Source organism: Psittacula echo, assembly GCF_963264785.1.
Source record: "Psittacula echo genome assembly, chromosome: 2".
NCBI lineage: Eukaryota > Metazoa > Chordata > Aves > Psittaciformes > Psittacidae > Psittacula > Psittacula echo.
Genome location: NC_137737.1, coordinates 41198674 through 41217075, shown reverse-complemented (window position 1 = coordinate 41217075; position 18402 = coordinate 41198674). Strand labels below are relative to the sequence as shown.

The 18402-nt window shown below is 38.4% G+C and overlaps 1 protein-coding gene across 2 annotated transcripts in view; it reads left to right on the top strand.

The window, feature by feature from the left end:
• Positions 1-18402, top strand: part of PIP4K2A (phosphatidylinositol-5-phosphate 4-kinase type 2 alpha) — a 117117-nt gene that overhangs the window by 48194 nt on the left and 50521 nt on the right. For both annotated transcript variants that reach the window (XM_080639424.1, XM_080639423.1), the window contains exon 2: positions 17775-17872. In XM_080639424.1, coding sequence (XP_080495550.1) covers positions 17808-17872 — 65 coding nt within the window. In that variant the 5' untranslated portion in view covers positions 17775-17807. The remainder of the gene's footprint in view (positions 1-17774; positions 17873-18402) is intronic.

Sequence of the window (18402 nt, the reverse complement as noted above, 5' to 3'; positions counted from 1 at the left end):
CTCAATGACTGCCTTGAATGTTAAGGCAGCCTACAGTTAGGTCCTTCGATCAATGTAATTTCTGTCTGGGGAGTACCAGTTTGCTGAAGGGGGATGGAGGGAAGGGGAAGTGAAGCAAGTGGGAGATTACCTTAGGTGTCTCCTGTATTTCCTGTAAGTCAGGAGTTATTAAAGTCTGGTTAGAGTGGACTAAGAAGAGAGGAAATTAAGAGGCTAATGACAACTTGATACGAACACTTCAAGTGCTTCTTGGTCCAGGTATAACTGTGAGCTGGTAACAGCCTTCAGCAGGTTGGATCTTGGATTTTATATGCTTGTGAATGGGAACTGATAGCAACTGAAATAGCAACCTGTCAGAAAGGTAAGCAGATGCCAGTGAGGTGTCTCCCAGTTGTTTTGGGAGTGGGATGTTTCTTTTTTATTAAAAACACACTAGCAAACTGCTTTGAAAAGTGTCTTCATGTCAGGTTGTGAATGCAAGATTTACTTTTGGATCTACTGCTTGCCAGGAGACATCAGAGTAGGCAGGGTACTTAAGCCTAATGTTAAAAAGCACTTCATTGCCAAATTCAGCCCGCTACTCAGGCACATTAGTAGCATAAGGAAAGAAGGCAATCTGTAACTCCTAGTGAGGTAAAAAGTAAGTTACATAAATTTCTTTGTTGAAACAATTTACTTAAGATTTTGGATATTATTTTCCTCTTTATTGCACTAAATGCTTTTAATATGCTTTTAAAGTGTTAACAAGAAAGTAGGTGTTCTATGGATAAATTAGACTTGTAGTTTTCCCTAGGCTCTTTAAAACAACTAATACAGTAGTTTGTGAAATCAAACATTTTTCCTTTAAGCACTCTCCTTTCAAGGAATCTACCACAAAATTATTAAAATGACTAATTATATAACTAGGGATAGATGCTCTTAAAGAGTCAAACAAGCATTACAGTAACTTTACTGTGGATGCATTTCTTCACTCTGAGTGGAGCATCAGGGCCTTCTCCTGGTCTGGACTTTTCATCTCCTCCAGAACACTCATTAAACCAGAGCTCAAATGTCTGGTGTGCTGAGATGACCTCAGGAGCTGAAAGTGAGATTATTGCAGTGATGTTCATTTTAGCAAAGTGTTCCTTTTGAAAATAACAACAAAAAGACTCTTATAGCTGGTGACAGTTTGTGGGTTAGGGCCTCTGAAAGGGAAGTTGGACAAGAGTGGTTTAAATACAACTGTAACGCTCTTCCCAGCATTTGCTCTTTCAGGAGATTCTTTAAATGTCAAAATTCATACGTATTGAACAAAAGTCAGTGGGAGCTGTTTCTGTTGGGCATTCCTGAAAAACAGACCTGAAGTGCACTAAAGTGGGCTCAAAAAAATCCATGGAAGGTTGGGTGCTGAAGACACAGGTGCACCAGCCATGTTTCTCATGGGGTAACTGGTTTCTGACAAGCACAGCTGATAGTCAAGAGCCCCTTTATGTTCTCAATTTGCTTGTGAAACCATATGGCTTCCAAAACAGCTTATGCCAATGTCTCCAGCTCATGTGAGATGAAGTAAGCTACAGCGTCAAAACTGAAATTTTTTGCTGGCATAAATTAGGCCTACATTGTGGTTTACTAGTGACACTTCTCAAGCACAGAGCTAGCTTTAACTTCATTATGGCCTGGACAAAACTAATAATTTCCAGATGAAAACCCAAAGTGAAATAATATGAGAATACAGAATTCTGTATATATAACTTTCATGTGTACTAAAACCTCAAAAGAAGTCACTCAGATGTCTTTCTGAGTGGCACTAGTGCTTAATTTCACTTACTGTTGAGGAAACTTGGCAGCTTTCCTTGTGAGATTAATCTGAACTAGTCTTATTCAGTTCTCCTTGACACATTTTATTTCATTAATGAGTCACTGAGAAACAAAACCTCTACTTCTATGGTGAGGGATAAGTTATCTCAGTTCTTTGTGAATACCTATGCATTGGTCCCCTCTAGAGCTTATGCTATGACAGTCTATTTGCGCTGCAGGCGATAATCAGGGGCCCTTGTGTTGGAGACAGTGGAGGACCTTTCCTCTTAGGCAGTGTACAAACATGGAACAAAATACTAACTCTTGCTTCTAGGTCTTTCAGTCTGGTAGGCACATTTACTACTGCAGATAGAGTGATCGCAGTACAACACCATCTGTTTATCCATCATTTAGTATTTTAACAGAGATTAATACGAAGCTATTTTTAGCACTGGCAGATAGATGATGTGTTATTTTAGAACATGTATTTATTTAGTGTTTCCTTTGATGGTATCTGTGTTACACCGCCTGAGGTCACTTGAACCAGCCAGGGCTGCGTGAGTCATCTTTACCCAGGGAGTTTACACATTGTGATCTAAAACATTTCTTTTTACCTCTCTTACCTCCACCGCGGCACCCCCCCCCCCCCCCCCCCGAGAGTATGACCCTAGAAAAACAACATAATCCTCATGTTGTGCCAAGTGCAGCTCACCTGAAAATTGGCTTCAGTTGATCTGTCTTGCTTTTTCCACTTATCTACTACTAAACAGTAGAAGTGAGAGGGAGACAATACAGAAAGCCTGAAGGTAAGACAGCCGTTACTACACGGCTGGCAGCCTCCCTGTGTTTGAAGCCTAGAAAGAAGTCTTCAGTCTAAGGAAGAAAACCAGAGATGAGCATTGGAAAGATAATCTTCCTGATAATCTGGAGCAGAGATTTTAGTTTCACTGCTGTTTGAATTTAGATTTTGGAATTTGTGATACGAAGTTTGCTGTCTGATAAAGATCTTATTGATGATCTGAAGGTCATACATAGCTGTAACTGTAAGCCTAGGCAGAGGTAGAGTGCACTTCAGAATTTATTAATTGCTTTAGACTTTCAAGTTTTACGAACCTATTCTTATGTTTTTCTTTATATACTTAGAGTCACTGGAGTAAATATATTGGTTTTCTTCTTCTTTCTAGGTGTCCAAGGTAGGATACCTCTGTTTTGCGTAAGATAACCCGTAGCAAGTTTTGCATTGTTTTTCTTTTTGTATTTATTTTTATATTTTGTATTATGTTTTCTTTTGTGGACTGTAAATTTACCTGGGGAAAATTTGCAAATATTGAAAACTTGTCATACAGACTTGAATTGGAGCGTGGTAACATGTTAAGACTTACAAAGAAATCTGAATGCCTTTTTTTTTTTTTTTTTTTTTTTAAGGATGTATAGTTTTTCAGTCCTTTGGGGCTTAGGCATGGCAGTTCTTAGTCAAGCATTCAGTATTATTTAGTTGCCTTCACTATGTGTACACTGTGTGCAATTCTGGTGTCCTGTGTGCAGTTCTGGTGTCCTCAACATAAAAAGGACATGGAACTGTTGGAACAAGTCCAGAGGAGGGCCACGAGGATGATCAGGGGACTGGAGCACCTCCCGTATGGAGACAGACTGAGAAAGTTGGGGCTGTTCAGCCTGGAGAAGAGAAGGCTGCGTGGAGACCTCATAGCAGCCTTCCAGGATCTGAAGGGGGGCTATAGGGATGCTGGGGAGGGACTATTCATCAGGGACTGTAGTGATAGGACAAGGGATAACGGGTTCAAACTTAAACAGGGGAAGTTTAGATTGGATATAAGGAAGAAATTCTTTACTGAGAGTGTGGTGAGGCACTGGAATGGGTTGCCCAGGGAGGTTGTGAATGCTTCATCCCTGGCAGTGTTCAAGTCCAGGTTGGACAGAGCCATGGGGTGGCATGGTTTAGTGTGAGGTGTCCCTGCCTGTGGCAGAGGAGTTGGAACTACATGATCTTAAGGTCCTTTCCAACCTTAACTATTCTATGATTCTATGTCTAGCAATTGTATGTATTCTTGCTGTGAATAGCTAAAATTCTGTCTGCTTGGGCATTAGAGAAATCTTACGCATTGGCATTCCAAAAGGTAGCATGACACAAAAGCACGTCAAACAAGGCTCTCCTTAAGTGAACCCATAGAGCTGAGGGAGAAGACTATAGTGAATTTTAAAGCAGAAGTTTAAATTTAAATTGATTTGAATTGATAAGCAGTTGCTTTTGGTTAATATATAGCTTATTTTCATTATGGCTTGCCATATTTAGTGACATTGTATTTAATGACATGAGTACCATCTTTCGAAGCAGGAAGGTCCACTGTGTGCCAGTCTCCTGAAGATCCTTGACAGTGAGCTGGCAGGCAAGAGTTTGTTTTTTAAGAGAGATCCTTTTTTAAATCCCGTTTGTCAGGCTCCATCTGATAAATTGCAAAGCAATGCACTAAACTGGAATTCTTTTTCCTAAGTTATATAAAACAACCTTAAATACCCTGGATACACAAAGTGGAAAATAAATTAATCAAACCAACTTTCATACTTGACATCATAATTTAGTTATTCTTTTAAAAAGCAAAGGAAGTATCTGAAGACTGTGATCAGTTCAACTCACAAACATGCCTTAAGATTTCAAAACTAGATCTCTTCTTCCATAACATTTTGTAATTAGGGGACCATAAGAGAAAAACAAGTCATTTTGCTTTTTTGCTTCTCAACTCTGAATGACCTATCTGTTCAAATCTGTTGCCAGAAATGAAGAAAATACTCTACCTGCACCTGAAAAACAAATTAGTTACCCAAAGCCGGTTTTGTAGTTCAGCAGTCTCTGATTATTTCATTTTTTAAGTACTTCAATGTTGGCAGCAAAAACAAATGTCAACATGGTTGTGTGTGCAGCAAGTTCAGTCATTAGTGCCGATTACTGTTATTTCTTATTTTATGATACATTTTACAAGGTATTGAATTTAAAACTTCATTTAAATTTGGATGAATCTTTATTCACCTTGTAATAATCATGTCTAAGACTGCTGGCAGCGCTTCCAGCTTGAGAGGTTTTAGCCCATAGTCTGAACCTTTTAAGCTAAGGAACTGCAGAAAGAAGCCTTTCTCTGCTGACTCAGCTCTTGTGTGACCTCTCAGTGAACAGGATTGGCAAATGATCCAAATGAGCAAAAATTGCTTTTGGCAGGCTTGGTTTGGGTTTTAGGTTTGGTTCATCAAACAACCAACCACACACCCATGTAGGTCAGAAGAGGAAAAAGGATGGTGCAAAAGCAATGAAAAAGGGGAAGGTCAGAAGTGCTCTTTCTGTGGTGATGCTGGCAATGCTGACTCGTTTGAAGTATGGGCCTTTATATGTTTTTTTCAGAAACAGCTGTGGCTCACTGAACCTGTTTTCCTCTTGAGTCCTTTCTTGTAACTAGGCGGAGGTGTCTCCTAGGTTTCCTGAAAAATACCCCAGTAAGAACTGTGCATTTTCAGTCAAAAGTTGTATAAAATCATAAAGGCATCCATAAATAATTGGGAGGAAAAAAATCAAATGCAATAAAAAAAAAAAAAGCCTGAGCTTACAAGCTTGAAATAGATGCTTTTAATCCATCCTAGATTTTGTATCTTTCCTGATGGCAGTGAAACAACAGGCACATTCCTTAACTTGCTGCATGTGCACTTCCCTCTGACTCCTCTTGGCTTGGAGGGCCACCAACTTACCCTTCAGCCACCCCACCTTTCTGCCAGTGTAGAAGTTAATTAACAGTAGAAATTAATGGCTGACTGGTATGCAGGAAGTCCAGTCATAAGTGCAGGTTACTGTTATTTTTCATTTTATGATGCATTTTACAAGGTATGACAGTTTTTGGTCTCAGTCTCCTGAAGAAAAATGGCAATAGCTTTTGCTGTTTCTCTTTCAAAACAAAAAAAGTCTTCAGTTCTTTAGGTTTATATTCAAGTTAAAACTAAGGGCAGTGTTTCCTTTCTAACATTGTGTTTCAGAAAATATTTCTTAGACTGAAAATGGAAAAACGAGTTTGTGCGCACAGAGGAATGTGGAGGGCATAAGGGTGCACATTCCAGATCGCCTGAGCTGGTGCGGTGATGCAAAGCAGCTGTGAGTTGAGCTAGCTGGCCCTTGTACTGCGCAGGCAGTCTGCTCATGCCTCCAGTCCCAAAAATGTTGCTTGGTTCGACACTATATGACTTCAGCTCTTCAAAAATGCAATGTTGTGCTCGCTGTGGGTGCATATTTTTAATTCTTTTAATTTGTGTTGGAGAATTTTCTATATTAAGGTTAGCAGGAATGGTTGAAAATGCATGTTGGTAGCTCAGGGCTTTTAAAATTGATTTATATGTGTATGTGTGTGTAAAATATGCATATTAAAATCTTGCTAAAGTGATCTGTTAAATGTCTTTAATTTGGATTTTCAAGTATGGAAATAATAAAAAAGCTGGATTTTCTTTCTCCTGCTATTCATCAGCAATACATAGCCTGAGTCAAACAGCAGTGATGAGAGTTTCTGTGAGCCGGTTCTGCTCTCTGAGTCTTGGAAATGTGATTCTGGAGTCCAGGACAGGAAATGAGTGGCAGCTGATCAAATACTGGCATAACCACCTAATCACAGGAAATGCTTTTTGACTGGATTTGGGACAATGTTACCATGGATAGCATAGTAGGAACTGCTACAGAAGTTTTCTTATCTCTACAGATTGTTTCTGGCTTTATAGTGGAAGTGATATTTTGTTGTCACCGTGCTTACTGGTGTCAAGCTGGAATGACAAAGCTTGGTAATTTCTGTTTGCTCTCTTTTCAGAGGCACCATGACACCAGTGCCTGTTCAGATTAAAAGCACTGAAACCACTAGACTTGCTTTTTATTTATGGGCTATGACAAATATAAATAGAAAGCTGTTTTATGCCTACTGAATACATCCCATTGTCCCCCTAAGCTCATGGAATCCTCCAGTAACAAAAGCCTGGCCTGTAAACCAAGGGAAGGGTCGTGCTATTGTATTACATTGCTTTTAACAAATTATATTTTATTTTGCATCAAAGGATAAGAAAGATGTTTGCCTCGAGTTGTATAATCATTTCAACTCCCAGTTTAATCGGACTAGGAGGATGATGGGACTTTAGAGTTGATGGCCCCTGGCAGCTCCACTGCACCCTCCCCTCAGATCCCTCTTGTTCAGCAAGGCCAGGAAGGCTTTCTAGAGTTACAAAATACTAGGCAGTAATTTAAATACTCAGCCTGCAGCAAAATGAACATTGCAGTTGTTATATCTGGGCAGTAAATATCCAATAAAGTAATGATAATAAATCAGTGAAATGTTATATATAGCATTACTGCAAAATAAATTGGGATTCTGTGTGTAATTCCAGAGCAGAAACAAAACGCGCACCAGGATGCTGTTCTTTCCTAAACACCGAAGAACAGTTGCTTCAGGAGCCAGTAGCCGGAAGCTGTATATATACGAATGAATGTGTATTTTAACGTCTGTGAGAAAGGGAAAGTAATGCATGTTTGGAAGCTATATATGGGAGAACAAGTAAGGATTCTTGCCTTGATCACCACAGAAGAGGTGGACAGGAAGGTGCTAAAACAACACTTAAACAATCCCAAATGTCTGTTCTAAGGTTGCTGCCCAGCTCGAGCTCATTTCAGTTTCTTTGGGACTTAAGGCCTTTCGTGTCTCCTCCCAGAAGCTGTCACATTGTCCTGACTACTGTCCTGGGTTCAGCAGTAGCAGTCATTTTTTTTCCTTCTTAGTAGCTGTTGCAGCACTGTGGTTTTGACTTTTGGCCTGGGAACAGAGCTGATAACACTGATGTTTACTCTGACCAAGGACTTTGTGAGTCTCATGCTCTGCCAGGGAGGAGGGGAAGCTGGGAGGAAGCAGGGACAGGACACCTGACCCAAACTAGCCAAAGAGGTATTCCATACCACAGCACGTCATGCCCAGGATGTAACTGGCAGTTACCCAGAAGAGGGCTAGTTCACTGCTGGGTGGGGGCGAGGTATCGGTCGACGGGTCATAAGGTGTTGTATTCTCTTCCCTTGTTATTTCCTTTATCATTATTATTATTGGTGGTAGCAGTAGTGATTTGTGTTATACCTTAGTTACTGGACTGTTCTTACCTCAACCCATGGGAGTTGCATTCTTTCGATTCGCCTCCCTGGCCCTCCAGGAGCGGGGGGGAAGAAAGGGTGTGGGGGGGAAGTAGACTGCGTGGTTCTAATTTACGGCCTGGGCTTAAACCACGACACTAGCAACAACTGATTTTGCTCTGACAGCATTTCCATAAACAGAGCCCAGACAGTGGATGCATGCAGCAGAAAATGTCTGGATGGCATCCTGATAAAGTCTGGAAGAGAGGTTACCCTCCTGAGTGACTACAGACCTGTTAGCTTGACCTCGGGCATTACACTACTTCAAAGTACAAAATTACATGGTAAATGCAAGTGGGAAACAGTGCAACCAGGATGCATCAGAAAGATAAATGAAGGCACTTCCAGGGAGAAGGTGGCAGTAGCTTCACTGGGCAACTTGTTCCACCCCGTATGAATTCCTATCCCCATAAGAAGCTCAGCTGGTGCACAGCAACAGCCATCCATATCCCCCCATGTAGCAAAAGCCATAAGCTTTCAGAGAAACCCTACCACCATGCTGCAGTATTTAAAGGGTGGCTACAAAGAAGAAGGAGACTCCCTTTTTATAAGGGGTCGCATGGAGAAGATGAGTGGTAATGGGCACAGGTTAATCTTGAGGAGATTCCGACTGGACACAATGGGAAAATTGTTCACAATGAGCACAGTCAGCACTGGAATAATCTTCCCAGGGAAGTGGTGGATTCCCCAGTGTTGGACACTTAAGATTTGTCTGGACAGGGTGCTGGGACATCTAATCGAGGTCATGCTTTGCCTAGGAAGGTTGGATCAGATACTTGAGGTCCCTTCCAACCTGGTATTGTATGATTCTATGATTTCTCTAAACCAAGGAAACGCAATACTCTAAACTTCTAGCACACAATTTTGTGTGGCGCTGCACAGAAATTTTTACTTCTCCTGGAGGATATAGGTTGGGAGCTAAAAAATGTTTTAGCACAAACGTGCTGGCAGAGCAAGTTCTGTATGTGGTACTCTCTTTACTCTGTAGCGTCCATGTTACCAGGGACAACTGCTGTACACTTCACAGAGCAGTTAAATACTTGTAGTGTGACCTTCATGTACTTGCTTCTGGTGCCACTCATCTTCAGTTAATTAACTTCATAAATCAGATTTACATAATGCAAATGGTATTGCTTCTGTTTTCAGAAAATTTGCCTCATGGCTTCAGTCTTCGCCTAATCTATTGTCAGAAACGTCCAGAAGGAATCATGTTTTAATGTCATCTTCTCACAAGTCAACAATTCCCTAAATAATAACATATTTGTGAGAGTGGAATGTGACAGCGCATTAAAATGTGTTACCAAAAAACCTATTCCCAAGTTGGTGGTCTTTCCTTAATAATAATGGTAATATGATACATTATCTTCACTATGCCAGTGTAAAAATAACAAAGATATTTGGGTTTTCTACAATTGTTATTGGCTCTGAACAATAATGAAGCCCATCTGATGCCTTAAATTGTTGCTTGGTGATATTTATTCTGTGGCCATCTCAGTTTGTCGTTCTCAGGCAGGATGCTCTTAAAGCCTTCCTCTTTATTGAGCAGCTGAGTTGTACATGTTACATGTGAAATCATTCCTTAGGTTTCTTTTCCCATTACACTTTGTCTTTTTTTATTGAAGAAGAGGGTTTTTTTCTATTGGATTTCAGTTTGCACTTAGAGCATTCAGTTAAGGCTACAGCATCTCTGTATTTGTTCAACTGCTTACTGGAATTTTGTGTTTAACTGTGTGGACTCATTTTTCGTGTTCAGAAGAATTATACTTGAAATATATGATCTTAAAAGCTCTTATGTGATAAAAGCATTATTTAATAGACTACTTTAAGTCTGCTTTCTGTTTGGTTGGTTGGTCGGTCGGTCGGTTTGGTGGTTTTCCAATACTGAGTAACATGATTCAAGGAATGTAAGTGTAATTTTATTTCTTTTTGTTCCTACATGTTGAACTCTTCTTCCAGAATCCACAGTAGATCATTTAGAAAATTAGTAAAACATTTATTTCTGAGTTGTGTATTACTTTGTATATAGAACTGAACTTCCATTCATTAAACCTTTCCCACTGACTTAAATAAATACTTGGTGTCTCCTAGCATCCTCCTTAGGTAGTCTTTGTGAAGCTTTTGGGACAAAGCCAAGTGAACCTAATCTCTGGCCAGATAAATGTTTTGTTCTTTAATTAGACAAATATAGATCAGATTGCTGTCAGAACTTGTGACAATTATGGGTATCTTAAATCCATATTTCAAGTAATAATTGAAGGTACCTAGTGCTATCAGAGATTATATCAAAGTGTATCAATTTCCCAGTACCCAAATTGAAGTTTAAAAAAAATTACTTGAGATATTTCTGCTCAAAAAATAAAATGTACTTTTATCAACTTAGTGTATCAGTCACTAGCTAATAGCTCACAAATTGTTGTCTGAGCTGTATGCCTTGTCTTATTTTCTTCTCAACCATTGCATTAGCAATCAAGGATGAGCTCATCTGTATTATCTGCATCACAGCTCACCCCAATCTGAAGGACTTCCTCTGCTCTCCAGTTTCATTTTGGACTGAGGCTACACTTCCTTTTTCTGTATGCCATTTGCTACTCAGACTACTTTTCATGTCAAAAATCTCCGCTGCAAATAAGTCACATTTATTCTATTTTCCATTTCATTAATGTGCACTAGTATCTTTGTACATAATATTGCATTTGTCCTATCTTCTTAGGAGAATGAGGGATTATCATGACAGGCATTATATCTGAGCTGCTTAGTTTATATTTAGTCTTTTGATTATTTGGCACATTACGATGTGTTAATTTTTGCACTCATTGAAAGGTGTAAGCAGATTCACGGGAAGTTTAACCAAATCTGTAGAAATGTGGTTTTATGCTTGTCTGACAGTATACAGCAGATGTTACGGATTTTCTAGCCTGTGCAAATGTCCATGAGACTTGCAAGACTTAAAAACTTGCATCAAAACGTTTGTAACGGGAATGTGATACTGTTGCTTCTGTTGTAGGTTCTTCAAACATTGTCATTCCAAACTCTCTTAAAGAGGAGTGATAACCAAGCTATGAAGTGCTTCATTTGGATTTTGTGCCCTGATATTCCAAATTTAAACACCAAGAAATCAATGCTCTTCAAAACCATTTTTTTGATTGATTTAAGGCTCTGTTTGGTATGTCACAATATCCTGTTTTCCACATGGGTACATGTACTATAGGCCTTCCATCCCCAAAGATAATCATTGTACTGCTGGAAGCAGCAACTAAAAAGTCTCATGAAAACATCTGGGCATTTTTTTGTTTGTTTGGCTTGGGGGTTTTTTTAACTCCAAGGCAGACCAGAACACTTGAGAAAGGCTTGCTACTTTTTTGATAAAAATAAGCTGGAAACCGTGTTTGTTTCTCAGAATTTCTAAATCCACAAAGTGTATTTAATATTTCTTCAAAGTATTTCAGATACTCTGTGTTTAGTAGTTTGGGAAAAGTATGTCTTTCCACATTAAGGCAAATTGAAAAACATTTGGTTCGATTTGGCCGAGTTTTCTAGCATTAGGTTATTGAATTTCCTTGAAAGCCAACAATCTAATGGCAGGTATCACCTGAACTGTAAAAACATAAAGTTACTCTAGCTACTGGTAGATGTTCTTAGACATGTCAAACTTTAATGCTTGTTACTCTGGAAGCTGGGTGGGCTTTTACGTTGGTTTGGGGTTTTTCCCTCCATATACCTTAAATTAATCTGATCCTAAACACTCAGAAAATCAAGTACTTTACCCTGTGTTTTTCTTAGTCATATAATTGCTTTAATTTCAGGACTTGTTTATGAATAGGTAATCATAAATTATTTATATGGAAGTCACCTGTGCCATTTAAACTCCTACCACATTGTGTAGTAATTAGAAATGTCTTGGTAGATACTCTTTAACTTGTGCTTTTAGGGAAAAAAGAACAAAAAAGAGATGAATTTTTGTGTGTTTGAAATGATGAAAACCTCATTTAAAACAAATTAAGGAGTATTTTGCTGAACTGATTTATTTCTCTACAGCAGAACTTAGCTTAACCTTTTATTTCTCTTGCAAGAATGGTTTTCAGTGTAATTTAAACTGTCAAATGACATTTATCAAATGATGGTTTTGCCCCTGTAACGGGCAAATGTCTTCCACAAAATTTATTAGCTGCTGACCTCACCCACCCTTTTCAGACCCTTCAAGGTAGATTTCAAAGAGTTGTAAAATAATCACTTCACTTTCAGTTTATACTTCAACACAAGGCGTTTACTGTCCTGGTAGTGATACTGCAGTGTGTTCCACATCTGGGAAGGAGAGGATGTAAATGCCTGCCTATAGCTCTGCCTGTCACCACCCAGCCCGTTGTGTTTTAACCTGAACCTCTACTCCTTGCAAAATAGGAACAGCTTTGGAAATGGCCTTTTACAGGATAATAGTATGAATAAGGTTAAGAAACTCTATCTTCTAGATGATTGTGCTTTAGTAATCAGGAAAATGCTGTTCAGTAAAGCCTGCAGGGTGTTCAGTTATCAAGAAAGTGCCAGAAGAATGAAGAATAATAGTCTCCTAAATGTGAAATTTTATACCCCAAAGTTTTCCTCTGTTGCATGCTTGTTCTGCAGCCTTGTTTTGTGAGAGCAATCCATTAGAAGCCAATAGGCTTGCTTTTGTTATCATTAACCTCTCAGTAAACGAATTAACTGTGCCTTTGAAGAAGTCTTTGGCCCTGTCAAAATGGTGACTCCATGTCTGAACTAAAAGTACTGTCTGATACTGTTTTCTGTTCAGATCTTTGTGCAAGTTTCCTTGCTAAATAAGAAACTGAGATGCAGAAAGTAAACCATGAGAATAAAAACCTCAGAACTGCTGGTGGTGTTAAAAGTTCAATTCTGTTTTTAGACCTCAATAATTTCTTTATTCCGAAGTCTCTTCCAGTCCCACTTCTTCCAAAATCTGTGTTTAAAAATATGCAAATTTGTGAAAAATGCCCTTGACTTTCTCTCAGAGTAACAAACCAGTTGTAGCTTGTTTGTCTCAGTGGATCAGACTTGTGTGAATAGGCTTTCAGTTCAGAAAGAGAGTTGAGGGATAAATAAGAGCTGAAAAGAAAGTAGCTTCCACAACTTCAGCCACATCCAGCGTCAGGAGAAGCAGGAATTTTCCTGTGTGTGAAATTGCCAAAAGCCATAACTGCAACTGAGATCTTTAATCAAGCTGTTCAGTGTGAAAACACCTCATCCGTCCATAGGTTCAGCCAGCGAATCTGTATGCCTGATATGTTAAATTAAGAGGAAACGGTATCTATGCTGCATATTAAAGCTGAGATATTAAATACAAGAAACTATGTACAGAATGAAGTCTTTAAATAGGAAGAGAGTTTTGAAAGGAACCACTAGGCATTGCTAAGTAGTTTGCATGTCATTTGTGATGTGCTTGGGGTGAAATTTTTTGGACATTCATGTACGTGGTTTCTCTGATTTTTGTAATTTTTTGTTTTGGTTTGGTTTTGTTGTTTGGTTTTTTTATGAGTCATACCAGCTGTAATGTGTTGCACAGGTTTCTTGCTGCAGCATCATAGTGATAGGCATCAGCTTGTATCTGTTGGAGAACAGGACCATTGTTCTGGCTCCTCTAGCTAAACATGCAATATATGCTGTGAATTGCCTTTATTATATGCTGCTTAAATATCTCATTGTCTGCTTTGCATACAGGCAATTTATTGCTGCTTATGTTCTGACAGAATGAAAACTAATGTTTAATTATGCATTGCCCTAGTAATGTGGTGTTTAGGGTGAATGTATCTGAATTAAATAAGGGCCATTAATAATGCCTAACCATTTATGATATATTCATTGCCTGATTTCAAATCATATAAATTAGAGAAGCTTATTTGAAATGTCACCAATGTAAGATGGCTTTGTGGGAACACCTCTCTGTGTGCTAATTTCAGAATCATTACCAGCTGAGCCTTACTATTTATTCAGTGTCCAGTAGGCTTTTATTATTCCCTTATTTGCAGCTTAATTACAACCTCTGTTTTCCTGACAGTGTGAATTCAATCCTAAACCTGCAGGAGCAAAATGAGTTGCAATCAGTTGGTTTTTGCCTGAAAGCCTCCTTTTGCTTTGGCCCCCTCCCACCTGCCACGGCCCAGCCACAGCTCTGAGCAGATCCCTACAGCCACAGTGTTTATGCCGTGTGTTTCAAGGGGCGATGCTAGTCTGAGGCTTTTAAAATTGTTCTTCTTATGGCTCATAAGGTGTAAGCATCTCAAACACCTGGTTTTATACCAATATGACAGAGATATTTGAATAAATCACTTAAAGGGGTGATTCTGCATCACTTTAGTATCTTGTGTGCATGAATTTACAAATTGTATTAATAGACATGAGGTATTTATACATAATATGCATGGTTACTGTGCAACTGAAATCTTAGTTGTTCATATTTAAAATAATCCATTCTCTAAGGCTGTTATATGGGATTTAAATTCATCAAAAATATAGTAAGCATTGTCTGTTTCAAGTAACAGGACAAACTGCAGCAAAGTTTTGTATTGACAGCAACAAATAAGGGTGGTTAAAGGATGTAGGTTGCAGGACTAAAAGAACTTTCTTTCTCTGTATGATGCACATGCATTTGTTATAGAAATGCTGTAAATGTGGGCTCTCTTAGAAGTGATTGTAATTAAATGAATATCCGATCTCGAGTCCTCAGCAACAAGTCAGTCCTCTGTCCAGTGAGCTCTTTCTGCTTCATTTATGCATCATGATTATCTCTTAGGGGAAATTCTTTCTTGCTTGTAATTTTGTTACATTCAGTAGCAGCCCTTAGAGGAAATGGATGTTTCTTGTTTCTTAAGTAATTATTACGGTTACTGTAATTAGGAAATAACTGAACTTTCATTCTCAGTCACGTTTAATTTGCTCTTGTGAAGAAAGCTAGCTGTATTTAATGGGTAAGGTGAAGAGATGCACACAATACTTGGCAAATACTTTGTTTTCTGTCATGCTTGACTTTAAAACAGAGAAAAAGAAGCAAAATTTTAATCCAAGATGAGTTGGAAAACTCAAAATGTCTTCTCTGTGCTTCATATTTAGTGTCTTTCAAATGTGACTGTTTCTTTACCCAGTGATGGCAAAGTGGAGAACTGATCTCTCTGACCTTTCCCTTTCCTTTTAACTTTCCAAGAGCTGTTTGTGGGGGAGTTTGGATATTGTTTCCTCTCCCTCCCCCCACAATGTGGTTCCAGTTTCCACCAAGATCTAATGACATGGGTATTCCTTTCTGTCTTGTGTGCACTTTCCAATCTGGCCTCATCAAATCTATCCGAAAAATGTATTATTGGACAAAGAACCAGAGCTTACACTTGAAAGGTTTAAATTAATTAACGGCCTGTGCCACTGGGACGTACCATTACTCAGCTGGTGTGCTATATCAAAGGTCATTTGTGCTGTGTGTTCATCACCGGCTTTTTTATTTTCCTGCCGGCTAGAGAGGAATTCCCTAAATATTAGAGAAATCATTTTTGCATACTTCCAGGTTGGATGAATCTAAAAATAAATTTAAAAATAAATTCCCTTCTGTTAGTCTGCGTTGTTGTTTGGTTTTTTTTGTTTTTGTTTTTTTTTTTTTTTTTTTTTTTTTTTTTTTTTTTTTTTTTTTTTTTGCCTGGTTTGGGGTTGAGGAAAATGTACATTCATGTCTGGTAGGGAACTTCCTAGAAGTATTTTGGAATTTCTGCTTAGAATCAAAGAATCTCTGAAGTATGCAGGTATGAGCACATTTGGCTCTGTTATTCTGCTATGTAGGTGACATTTGTAAGGCCTACAGGTTAAACTGTAGTATTATAGTACCATGTATAAATACTTGCAACACAAAAGCAAATCTGTAGATGTAGAGAAACTTTGCATCAGCAAAGTAAGAAAGCAAATGCATGTGAAAATTTGAATAATGCAATTTTGATAATTAAAAATCCAAATTTGCAAGCAAACTTGCTGTTATTGTATGTAATGGAAGATGTTCTTTGTATCCCTTTTGCCTAGAATATACTTGTATGTAGGTCTCTTGCTCCTCTTTAAAGCATGGAGTTTGTTATATGATCTGTCAATCTGAAAGATAGGTAACACTGTATAAGCAAATCCAAAGTTCCATATCTCTGCATAGTATCTGCTTGTCCCTAGTTTTATTTGTACAACAGCTACACTAGTTCTGCAGGCTCATGAACCTGTCCTGTGTATTCAGAGTGAGATTGATATATGGTGATAGCAACTGTAGTAAAGAGCATGTATGTTAGATGTAGTGATTTTCAATCAACATTTTGTTATTTTATGTCATATTTAATGAGGTGTCAGCATGATTTATTAGGTTTATACAGCTGTGTTTTCAAAAATTTACTGGAGTTTTTTCTTTCACTCCGCTTGGAGGGAGAAAAGAGCATTCTCCCTACAACTCCAGGGAGCAGAGCACACTCAGCCCATCCCAGACATCTTTCTGTTTCCTTTCTCCGCTCTACTATATAACTGCCATGCCTCTGTCTAGAGCTTACCAAAGAAGCACTCTGTAAATTCAACAGATTTTATCAGGTTTTGTGTGGGCTGCAAGGGTCTTGAATAATAAAAATGAGATGCCAGGGGCCATTACTGGGAGTTGAAAGTACTGAAAAGTGGTGAGAGACCTGACCTGCCTGCTTGCATTGGTTTCTTTCATCTGTTTAAGAGCTAAAAGGCTCCTCACTGTTTTCTTGTTTTGTTTAACTTCAGTTCTGCAAAAGGTCATACTCGCACTGAGTGCAAGTCCCCTTTTATAACCTATAGCTGCTGCAGTGAAGGTTTCTCCAAAAGCCTCTCTTCGGCAGGATAGCATTTACAGGCAACTAGCAGCTTCCTAGATGGAAACAGTGTTGGATAAGCAGTGCTGAGAGCAGAAGAGCATCCCTGTGTTGCTATATCCACCCTCAGTGTGCATTTGTATTCATATGGAGTGGGTTTTCCCTCTAAACCCGGTAGAAAACTGCTGACGCAAAATGTGCTCTGCATGAGCCAACAGACTTGACCGGGTAAATCGAGGTGCGTGACCAGGGTGTAGAGCACAATAAAAACATAGGTAAAATGTATGTCATGGGTATTTGGTGACTGTTGTTGTAATGGGTATCTCATTCATGATTCGAAAGCACCATTGTAAACTAACAATACTCTGTTTTACGTTTATCAAGTTTCAGTTAAAGTTCACTAAAGTAAGGGTAAATTGATACATGCAATGATAAAAATATGCCTACAGAATAGGTAATGGTAAAGCTTTCTATGATTTCTATGAGGTGTGGTCAGAAGTGGATTTCAAATATATATGAAAAAACCTAATCTTGAAGACTATTTCCCTCAAAGCTAGAAAGAATAGATGGTCCCCACAAATATAACAAAATAAGGGAAAACCTTGGAACTTGTTCATCTATTTCTAAGTAAAAATGTAGCTGTTTAGTTTGTCTGACTTGAACGGTCAAAAAGATGCCTACAAAAACTTGCCTGAGTTCTGTGCTAGTGTAAGAAACAACCCTCTGTTTATTGAGCCCAAACCCACATACCACCCCACCCCCGAAACTAGTATGAGTATGAAATGCTGTTCCTTCTTTTCCAAAGTGTGATCACATTTAATCTGGAAAGAATAAAACTGCTTCTACATTCTTTTAATTACATTCACTCTTGGGTCATACACACAAGAATTAGTAGACTAAGTAATATTAAGACACATGCAGCATTTTTGCAAAGACATAAGCATCTAAATATATTCTCTTTTCTCTAGATCAATGAACTGAGCCATGTTCAAATCCCTGTTATGTTGATGCCAGATGATTTCAAAGCCTACTCAAAGATAAAGGTGGACAATCACCTTTTCAACAAGTAAGTACAAGTAACAATTCCTTGAAGAAGTGGATAGTGGCAGTGATATTTATGAAGTACTATGAACTCTGTTATTTTTCAGTTCATGGGACTGAAGTTTTTATGATTAAGTTAATCCTGCGATAAACATAACCATCTGTGCTGTTGTGAAAAGCGACAGCAAGGGCTGCTGGGTAGTATTTTTCTGCCATATGGTTTATTATTGCCTTATGAGTATCTTCTATATTGAAGGTGATCCTTTCTTGGTGTGTTTATGGCTGATACAAGCATTTATTTGGGTATTTTTCAAAACAAATTCATATGCATGTACTTCTTATTTAATAAAATCTTTGAACATGAATGAGAATTTAAAGCATGTAACACAGCTGAGTAATGTTCAGCTTTTTATAATCTATGATACATAATCATAGCAATCATATAGAAGCACCAAAAGTATTAAGATCGTTTCATGAAATATCTATGTCTCTTAAAAATAAAATGCTCCATGAATAGTACGTGCAGACATACTAAACTGATATTGCTGTTTTGTG